Raw genomic sequence first — 11,210 nt, forward strand, 5'->3', positions numbered from 1 at the left:
ATGTATCTGCAATGTAGAAAGTAGTAAAAATACAGGCAAAAACATTGAATGATAAGGTGTGTCCCAGCTTTTGGCTGGTAGTTTATATTTTGCATAGCTCATATTTCTGTATTATTCAGTTTGAAACCTATGCTCCCAGGATCCCGGGTTACTGTGCTTCCTAGAGTCTACAAACGTAGAATGAGAGCCAGAACTTTCAGTTAACAGGCTCCTCTCCTGTGGAACTGTCTCTCAGTTTTGGTCAGACACCCTATCTACACTAAAGAGTAGACTTAAGACCTTCCTTTTTGATAAAGCTTATAGTTATGACTGGCTTAGGGTAGCTCTCAGATATGTTGCTAAAGGCTTAAACTGCTTGGGGATCTCCCATGATACACTGGGCTTCCTTCTCCCCCTTTCTGTTCTCTGGTACTCATTCTTCTTAATAACTTGACCTCTTCTCTGGAGCCTTTTTGCTTCCCCACTTCCCAGCTTCCTGACTGATGCCACTGCTGGAGGAGGCTACAGACCTGAAGAGGCTCAAGCTGCCACCCTTAGTATTAGTATCAGTATTAGTTCTAGTAGTATTCATATTAGTATTCTCAATATTTTACTAGTTTTGTATTTACTGGCACATCATTGCTCGTATTATCCTGAAATTGATTGCTTGAGTAACTTTAGGTGTTGATATTATTGGAGGCTAGCTGTTGCTATTATATTCCGTGTGCCCCTATCCCTCTGTCATTCCCTCTGCTCATCTTTCTACTTCCAGCCTGTTCCATCCCCATCTGCCTTCTTTCCCTTCTCTCTCGCTCTTTATCTCTGTCCCTCTCTTTTTGCATTATCTGTCTTTGTCCCTACCCTGCATTCCTGTGCTTTTTTTTCCCCCACAAACCTGTCAAAGCAGATACCTGTTCCCATTGAGCCTGGGTCTGCTCAACATTAAAAGGAAGCTTTTCATTTCTACTGTTGCAAGATGTGCTTCCTCATGGAGAATTGTTGGGTGTAAATTCATTGGAGTGTGGTACGAGACCTAATCTACTCGTAAAGCATTCATGAGACAACTTTTTTGTGATTTGATGCTTTACAATTAAAATTGACTTGACTAGCAAAATTTCTGCATCGCAAAAGGCACGGCTTTCTCAACTTAAACAGTTTTTTCAGTCCATCTTTTATTCATATGGATAGTCGTTGTAAGATTTTAAAATTCTTTCCTTTCCGGACAGGCCGTCTCTTTCTGTGTGTGTTTTTTTAGCAGATGAGGACCCAGGTGGAGAAGTTTGACATCTAAAGCAAGCATAATGACGTGGCTCTGAAAGGGCTATGCTCTAATGAATTCAGGTCAGGTTGTTATCGCTGGGCCTGTGCTGAACACTTTCAATGAAATCAGTTTTGCTCCATGAGCGCCAGTATTATGAGCCAGCAGAGTAAGCTGAATCATTTCCACAACTTTCAAATTGTGTGTTGGTTCAGTCCACTTCACTTGTCTGTCGTACCTTGAGAGAAAGCCTTTAGTGTGTCGTGACGAACAATCAGAGTTCCCCCTTTCTGCTTGATGGACATGAGATAGTTTAACCAGGCGCAACTCTCTTGGGATCAGTCTGCCCCTCGGGAGACACGAGTAAGTGAATTTCTCACAGAAAAGGATAGCATGAAAGGTTAATTCTGTAAAAGATATATAAAGTTTTGCTTTCTTGAAATACATATGGTCTGAATCATCGCAACCCATCCAATCATGAAATACATCCACACAAACCCTCTCTTAAAAAAAAAGTGTCTTTTTACGCTTTGCTTTTTGTTCATGTTGATTTCCCTGTGTCTCAAGACTTAATGTGAATTCAAGGATTTTTCAAACTGGGCCCCTCTTTCCAAATATTGATGGCTATCATATTCATACCTCATCCACATCAGAATCAGCGAAATGATGAAGGACACGTGAACGTGTCAAAATACTGCTGTGTTTTGTGAATACTAAACAAAAAGATGGATTCTTTCAATGGTGTTGTCAGATGCCCATAAAACCCTGCTGAGCCTATCTGTGATAAAAATAAATAAACACTATTAGTGGACTGACTTTGATGCAGATGATTGAGCTATACCCTTGATTCTCTTCCTCTGATTGGCTACGACCCTGATCTATTTAACTCCACATACCAAAAGGCTAAGTACTAGTAAATCAGGAGCAGAGTGCTGCAGGTGAGTGTGATGGAGATGCACATCCACAGGGCTTTTTCTTCCTAGGTCAGAAAAAATACCCTTAAGCCACTAATATGCTGCCCAACCTGCTAAAACATGGATCACTTGGTAAAACTATCTATCTCTATTTTGTCTCTGAGAAAACTAGCATTGTACTCAAGGATGCTTGCCTAGTCACTGGTTGTGCTAGCGCCATCTGTGGAGGTAGAGGGGATTCTTAACAGGAGAATGAATGTTTAAGGAAACCACTGCCCTATAAAAAAAAAAAAAATTGCAGCCTTTTTGTGATTGCTGCCTTAGAATTCTTGTTCATTATTAGAAAAAAAAAATCAAGTAATTTTGATACTTAAAAAATATTTTGTCCAAAAACACAGGAAAGTAGGGTTCAGGTTGGAAAAAATCTCCAATGATCCTTTACATGCCTCACATTTAATAGAAAAATATTACATTGTTCCTATCTTCTCATCTGGTTCTCGAGGAGAGTCTCAGCAGGACATTTTCCAAAATGCTTTACCATGCCATGTTTACCAGTGCCTCTGACTATAGCTGTTTCTCTGTGACCAAAATATTCAGCACACCACTGCTAGAGGGCTGGATCACAAACATGTCATATGGGGGAAGCTGACTGCTACTGCGTGGTGGTGTCAAGCACTGTGTGTGGTATGTAGATCATCAAAGATGTGGCAGCAGAACTCAGAAGCACATATGCACACTTGCTCACTCTCCCACACTTTATTTAACAGCATGATTAATCAGCTGATCTTTGGGAGTTTTCAGAAGAAATAAAATCATCCTCAAAAATATTTTCTTCATCACTATTCCAGGATTCCTATCAGTCTATCACTTTCCTGTGCAAGTGTCTTCCTCCCACTATCTCTTTTCTCGGAGGCAATGAAGATGTTGCAGGCCTCGTGTGGGAATTGTAACAAATCCAGGGTGGCTTAATGCATCATCAGGTCATCCCATCAAACGTGCACATCTATTGCTTTGTTTTCGTTCATAGGGACTGAATAATTGTACATTAGATGTGTCATACTCCATGGGATGGATTAAGTAACACAAACACACACACTAGGAAGACACTGGGATAGTAAGCCTATACACTATAATGAGTACATGCTTTGGCTTGGAGACATAAAAGGCATTTTAACCTTTTGACCCTCACCTGGAAACAAGGACACACATGTACACAAGCCCACTTGTGCATATATTTTGTGACTAGACAGCCTGGCTAGTTTATAAGGTCACCTAGAGCTAGCAACAAGGTTATATGAGAGGCTTGGATTCTTGGCATACAAACAAATTCATGAGATCTGCTGTTCATTAGATATTGACTGCAGGCTCACCTGTAGGTCTCATGAGGGTGGGCTTAACTCAGAGCTGCCCCAGGTAGCCAGCGTAAATTAATTTATAAGACACACACACATAAAGCCCTAAATCATCTATTTCCATCTACAGCAGATTAATTATTTAGTAGTCCAGCATGTGCAGCCACGATGCTCACATAACGGGAAATATTAATATAAATTTAGGTCACATTTGTCTTCTGTGTGTTTGATTATGCAGAGACTTGATGATTCAGGGCAATTTTACAGCGCTGACATGGAAGTAGTATCAGCAGTGGATACATGCAAGTTTTTCACAAAGATCTTCCTTGTCTTTGTTGTGCGGATTTCTGGGACAGACCGATGTCTTCCCTCTCATGCACAGACTGCAATTTATCCTCTTTTGTTGCCAGTTTTTATTTATTTATTTGTTCATTTATTTTTGTCGGGTGTCTCTGTGGAGACCAGGCAGCAAGCAGCCAGGCTTCCCTCTTGGAAACGCTTAGAAAAGAGAGCAGCTAATTCTGTCAGCCAAAAGAACCTGCAGTAAAGTCATTATAAAAACCTGTTATCTTTACACATGCGCGCACACATAAACATGTATTCAGTACTCTAAATCCTTTTCTCCATAACCTTTACCATCTTAACTTAATGTATAAACATTCATGGCTTTGCAATCATGCTAACCTAATTACGGTATATCCTAATCTCAAAGCACTTAACCCATCGCCTTAACCTTCGTCAAAGAAAGCCATCTTTTAAAGTACAGTAATTTCCTTTATTATGAATTTTAACCTTAGAACATTTGCTAAAAGGACACGATCTTGCCTGAGGGGTAAACTGTTCAGAATACAGTGCATTTATACAGAAAAGCAATGCCTAGTTGCAGCCCTCATTCAAACTGAAGATTGCATCAGGGGGGCTATTTGAAAGAGATACCATCCATATGTCCATCCATTTTCTGTACCGCCTATCTGTTAAGGGTTGCAGGGGAGTCGGGGCCTATCCCAGCTGACAATGCGCAAGAGACGGGGCATACCCTGGACAGGTCGCCAGTCGGTCGCTGGGCAATCAAGAGCAATTAGGGGCTCAGTATCTTGCTCAGGGGCGGCATGGTGGTGCAGTGGTTAGCACTATCACCTCAAAGCAAGAAGGTACCAGGTTTGAGACTCAGCTCCAGCACGGGATCTTTCTGTGTGGAGTCTCCATGTTCTCCCTGTGCCTGTGTGGGTTCTCTCTGGTACTCCAGCTTCCTCCCACAGTCCAAAGACATCAAGAGGGGACGAGGCTGATTGATACTCTAAATTGACCATAGGTGTGACTGTGAGTGTGAATGGTTGTCTGTCTATATGTGTTGGCCCTGCGATGAACTAGCGACTCGTCCAGGGTGAACCTCGCCTCTTGCCCAAAGGCTACTGGGATGGGCTCCAGCCCCCCCACAAACCTCGACAGGATAAGCAGTAGGCAATAGATGGATGGATGGTATCTTGTTCAAGGATACTTTGATATGGTCACCGGGGAAAGTGAGGATCATACTAGCACCCTTCGTTTGCAAGGCGGCAAGAGATTTTCAGTGTGCTTTGCAAGTAGAAGAAGTAGAAGTAGAAGAACTTACATTTCGCACTGTTGGATCTTCAGGGTCTAAGTAGAGCCTCAAATGCAAAAAGAAGAAATGGGAACAAGAGACCAAAAGATTTGAGCAGGCAATTTATTGAAAACAACAATTTAACTGAAATAGGCTGTTCATCAGCTGATCAAAAGTTTAAGACCACAGCTCAACCCCCCCCCCCCCCAAACCTCCTAAAACAGACATTAAAGTGTGAAAAACTGACTCAGCAATGAGTAGCTCCACCATTATTGTTGATCACTTCAAAAATTCATTCTGGCATGCTTGATGCAAGTGTTTCCAAAAGGCCAGTGGGAATGTGGCTCCAAGTGGTGAAGATGGCTTCATGAAGGAAATCCACTGTCTGGAACTGATGTCCATTTTTGTAAACTTCCCTTTCCATCCATCCAAATGTTCTCAATTGGATTTAGATCAGGGGAACACGCAGGATGGTCCAACAGAGTGATGTTGTTCTCCTGGAAAAAATTCTTGGTCAGACGGGCATTGTGAATCCTGCTGAAAAACCCAGTCGTTACCACACAGACGAGGGCCCTCAATCATGAGGATGCCTGCTGCAACATCTCCACATAGCCAGCTGCTCTTTGACGCCCCTGCACAACCTGGGGCTCCATTGTTCCATTGAAGGAAAAAGCAACCCAGATCATGATGGCGCCCCTTCCACTGTGCCGTGTAGAAAACATCTCAGGTGGCATCTCCTTGTCATGTCAGTAACGTGAGATTGTTTTGGGTCTACCACTTGATTTTTTTGTTCCATAAACCTCAGGATCTTTTCACAAATGCAAAATGTCTGTCTTACTGTGTCCAACCTCAGCAGCGATGGCTCGCTGTGAGAGGCCCTGTTTATGCAGCTCAACAATCCTGCCACATTCAAAGACAGTGAGCTTTTTCTTGTTTTCAGTTCTTGTTTTTAAGTCCTACCTGTTTGTCTCTGTTTCCTTAACCTTTTATCCCCCATTCTTCACTTCTCTCTGTCTCTCTTAGGTCATTAAACTACCCATCTTTCCACGATAATATTAATACTATGCCAATGCTAAGTGATCTTTAACTGACATAAAGTAATAGATAAAGCGCACAAAGTGGCTTCAGAGTAAATATTTTTTTTAAAAAAACATCCACTTGTAGAGCAAACACTGAGTCACTCTTTGTCGACTCATTGTGGCCATTTGTGCTTTGAGGTGTTAACAACTGCGTTGTTATTTGGCGGGGTAAAGGACAGCAAGGTCAGACATTTGAATTCACTGGCATCATAAAGAGCATTTGCCTAATTACAGTTTTGTTCCAGGATTGTGACAAAAAAACAGATCTCAAAAAGGCTTGGTGCCCCCACGTCTTTTCTTTTTTTTAATCACTGCTACACCAAGTCAGTATCCTCAAACCTCTCCAACTGTTATCCTCTCCCACCATAGGGGTGAAGGCGGTCTTCTCTGGTCATTATCACCGAAATGCAGGCGGATGTCACGGCGGAATGGACATGGTTGTGAGTTCGGCCATCGGTTGCCAGCTGGGCGAGGACACCCATGGCGTCAGGGTTGTGGTTGTGACTGCTGACAAGGTCATCCATCGTTACCACAGCTTGGAGCAACTGAGAGCACAAGGCATGGATGAGGACCTCAAGAAGCTCTTGCAGGCCTAAGTGGTTTGTTGAGGTTTTTTAAATGGGATTTTACAGTTTGAAGCTCTTTCAGATGCATGCATCAAGATTTCTGGAGACATATTTGTAGTGAGGTTGTTAGATTTTAAAATCCTTTATTTTATATGTCTCGTAGATTATTCGCTGCAATCGAGTGAGCTAAAACTTTATTACACACTGTATTATTCAAACCGAAAAGTTTTGGTCTTTAGTCTGTCTGATCATTTAATTAATATTCTTTAATGTAAATGCAATATGTATTGATCTACCAAGTACTCAGTCTCAACCATATCATTAAATTGGCCTCCAAAAATGGCGTTTCATTAAGCATTCATTGATGCTGAATTTTTAAGATTTTTACACGTTCTTTATGTTTGACTACAAGTAAAAGGAAAGCAATAACTTCAAACCCACTAAAGGTGACAGTCCATCATAAAATGAACAGAATCTTATCACAAAATTCAATTCCTTCTACCAAATGTTTTTTCTGGGAGTGCATGGATGTTCTTATATGTGCTTCAACCCTGAAAGGGCCACACAAAGTTCTCGGAATGTGTGCTAACAGGAGTGTCATGGTCCTACATCTGAGTAGCTTTACGTTCGTCAACAGCCTCAGCGCTGTTAATGAAAGAAACGTTAATGTTAAAGTTTGAGACAGGTTGCTAAAGAAAGAAACTGTAAACAGCAGCACAACATAAGATGCATCAAAACACTTTTCTAGTACAAAGCTTTTTCATAGAAAACAATGCAGCTAAGGGGCATTACATTTGTGTCCGAGTATTGATGTCAATATTGATCACTCCGCAACATAACTATGCCTAAACATTTGTTGCTAATGACTTTTTGGCCATTCTATGCAAATTAATTACATAACTAAGTTTGTGCCACTTTTGTTTAAAGCAATGCTTCACTCTAACATTGTATTTTGGACAGTTGTGCTGTTGCTAGTAGCTGGTGGCCGTTGGGCTCCATTAACTTCAAGCTAAATACTGTATATAGACGGTTGGCTCTTTCTTCATTCTGGAGTCACGAAGAAATGGTGCAGGAAGGAAATACGTCTTTGTCAGCCTAAGACCTCTATTACTGAGTACTTGAAAGGCAAAATATACTTGATGGGTGAAGTATTTCTTTAATGTAGTACATTATTTTACCTGTCTGTTTATTGTCTGTTAAAAAAAACAGCAGCTACAAGCATTGCTGCTCTGCCCTTCAAAAGGAAAAGACAAACTGGCCCAATAAATGTTTTATGCATCTAGATTATATGTTGATAGAACATTGTTAATTACAACAACTTAAAACTTGTTCAAAGGTATAACCTGATGAAAGTCCATGTGAAGTAGGTTCCAGTAGTGGTACCAGCAAGTGCACAAGACATAAATAGTTACCACTCAACTGCTGGGGTAGTAAGTAGCCTATCCTCTGACTATTTTGAAGGGAGCCAACTAGGGCTGAAAGATCATCAAAAAATATCCAGTTCATATATTGTGACAGTTTTATGATATGATTAGCAAGAGTTATTTTACTTTTGTTATTCTCATTTTAATTGCAAAACTGTGTTTGATTAGGCTAGCAGCATATGATGCGTGTGCAGGACCTATATGAAGTACCAAAATTTGATTTAGAATGTTCTTTGGGGTTTTTTTTTTTTTTTGCCTTGAAAAAAATATTGCAACATAGTAATTATTCATACAGTTTAAATATTGCAGTAGCAATATTGCTTTCACATTCCATTACGCAACCCTTCTGCCACCCAAATTACAAGTGTACCACCAACTTCAATTCACAATCAATTAATTGGTGCCAAATATGTACTGAATAAGCACATCCATGTTAGATGAAGAGCGAGCAAGACCATGTGATGTCAGCCCTGGAACATTGTAGAGCCCAACAGACAGTACTTGGGCAAGTGGAAAGCACCACACTGTCTGCTATATTTGTGGCATGAACCAGAATAGTCCACATCTTCTTTATCCAGCCACATGCTCAATAATCCAACAATTTGTTCCGCGCTAAAAACAAACTATAACCTATCCAGTTTGGTGCTGGTTGTTGGTAGTATGACCAGCTGGCGAATTCACTTGATCCAGCCCACTTGAGCTTGTTCGCAGTAGCGCCAAACTAGAAGTGTTATAGTTTGTTTGTTTTGAGCTCAAATGAAAGCGTTTGTGGATTACTGAGCATACAACTGGATCAAGATGGCATGGATTATACCAAATAATACACTCAAGAGTTTTTAAAGGAATGTTTTTTGGCAGTTTTGCACTTTAAGCTAAATATATTTGGCTGGATTCTGGCTTCGCAAAGAAATAATGTAGCGGTGGAAAAAAAAGTTCTTTGTGATCTCAAGGCACCTATTCATAATAATCTGAAAGGAAAAATAGACTTTTTGAGTCAAGTTTTACTTTAAACTCGTGTTTGATGTGGCCGAAAAAAGCAACAGTAGGGCTCTTTGTTGAAGGCAGACCTTTACATTGCAGTTTAAAGTATACAACGTAAGAAGTGCTGTTTGAGTTTTCAAAAAAAATTTAACAGTTTTACCTTTTAATGTCTTTGTTCCTTTGTTGGGCCGCATAGCAGAGCTTATTCATGTCCGAAATCCTTTGCTGCTGTGATAAATTACTATGTGGGGGAGTGTTACAATAGTGTGGCTGTAATTTTTCCTCACTAATGTTTTTGTCACGAAAATGTTCCGTCATAGTACCAGAGTAGCAGTGAAACTATGTTTTATTTTCACTCATTCATTTCACACATAATCACTTGATTCTGGACATCAGGGAACTCTGCAGAGCAGTCTGCGCACACACAAGTTCAGAGTAACATGAAATGAGTTGTGATTGTGTTATTAAATGCCAAATGAAAGAGCTGGCGTCAGGCTCAACAGTGATAGTGAACAAGTGATATGTTTGTCATTTATGCCTGGAAGAGCTCATTATTTCCTGTTTGTTGAATCAAACCTGAAGCAACATCACAGTCTTCCAGCAAGCTTGTGTAGAAGCTCACATCCCTGAATTCTTTTTTCTAAAAAGATTGACTTTTCTGCCACAAATTTACTCTGTGAGCTCTAAGTGATTCAATTTGATTACAGTTTACGCACACAGACTCTCACACTCACCCTGACCGACTGGGAATGTAAGAGTTGTCATGGCAACCCTTTAGCGATGCACTTGTGTGTCTGGGAAAGTGACTGTTGGTGTTGAAGACACAGTCTGTGTGTGTCTGTCCATGGTCTGGTTGGTACTGTAGGTGATGTTTCCTCAATTGCTGACCTCGTTTCACACCAACACATTCTGTCTCCTCTCCAAAAATTCAGCAGGTGATGTGAGGGAAGGGGGCATCTGAGAGGAATGGATAATGAGTGTGATGTGTGAAAGACGACTAGACCATCTCCTTCATTTCCTGTCTGAGAAGGAACCTTATGTCCTTATCTATTTTTATATCCTCAATCACATGCTTTGTCTTTTTGGGGGTGAGTGTGATTTTTTTTTCCTCTTTTTATGAATTTGGGAACAAACATCACACACCTTGAGTTTTCCTACACTGAATTGTTATGAATGACCATACTGAACAGTAACTGTGACATGATTGGTTGTATTTTTATAATAAATGTTGATTTTATCTGAGGATTGCAGCTCTGTTTATTGGGTGAATGACTTTTCATTATCTGGTAATACTTAAAAAGCTGCACTTTATAACTACTGTTCATGCTGCTTTTTTGGCCAACCTGCAGCGCAAATGGACTCCTTTTAATGCAGATTCTGTCATTTCAAATGCCTGGAGGACCTCCTCTTTGTCCTCCAGGCATTTGAAAGAAGAGGCCTGCAAGATGTCTGCCACATGGCAACATTCATGTCTGATGTGACGGAGGTGGTCATTGTGCCTGCTATGGTTAATTATGATGATTATTAACTTGAGCAACTGGAACACCATCATCAGGTCAAATTTTCATTTTAACCTAAGCTTTTGTAAATGAGGGCTGTGTGGAAAACCCTTGACATCAGCATCATGTCACTGTTCCGTTATGAGAGAGCTTTATCATGCTAATCCAGTAGAGTAACATTTATTACCTGCTTGGGGGGGAGGGGGCGGGAAAACCGAGGCAGACACAAAGATGGATAAGGGAAAGGGACAGAAAATGCGATAACAGAGGGACAGACAGACAGAAAGAATGACAGATGGGTGTAAAGAAGATGGAAGGAGAAAGACAAGTGGAGAGGAAGACAAAGAAGGGGCACAGAAAAAAACAATAACAGGAAACTAGCTACCAATAATGACATCTACCGACGACTTTAGCAATCAATTTAAGCACCAGCATATACAAGACTAACACAATGCTGATGTTAATGGTAGTACACTATTGAGAATACTAATATTAATTCTACATGTACTAATACTCAAACTGATGCTAAGGGTCTCCAGGGCTGTAGTCTTATCCAATAGCAGTAGTAGTTAGGGT

At 40.7% G+C, this 11,210-nt stretch overlaps 1 protein-coding gene across 1 annotated transcript in view; it reads left to right on the top strand.

Moving 5' to 3' along the window:
* cpped1 (calcineurin-like phosphoesterase domain containing 1) overlaps positions 1 to 10,373 on the top strand; it is a 51,385-nt gene extending 41,012 nt beyond the window's left edge. Inside the window, exon 6 of the mRNA XM_086195824.1 lies at positions 6,534 to 10,373. Within this exon, the coding sequence (XP_086051950.1) occupies positions 6,534 to 6,760 (227 nt within the window). The 3' untranslated portion in view covers positions 6,761 to 10,373. The remainder of the gene's footprint in view (positions 1 to 6,533) is intronic.
* Positions 10,374 to 11,210: the final 837 nt, after the last annotated feature.

The sequence above is a fragment of the Aulostomus chinensis genome, chromosome 23 (genome assembly GCF_037954235.1).
Source record: "Aulostomus chinensis isolate RoL2024-O1b breed Wild chromosome 23, RoL_Achi_v1.0, whole genome shotgun sequence".
NCBI lineage: Eukaryota > Metazoa > Chordata > Actinopteri > Syngnathiformes > Aulostomidae > Aulostomus > Aulostomus chinensis.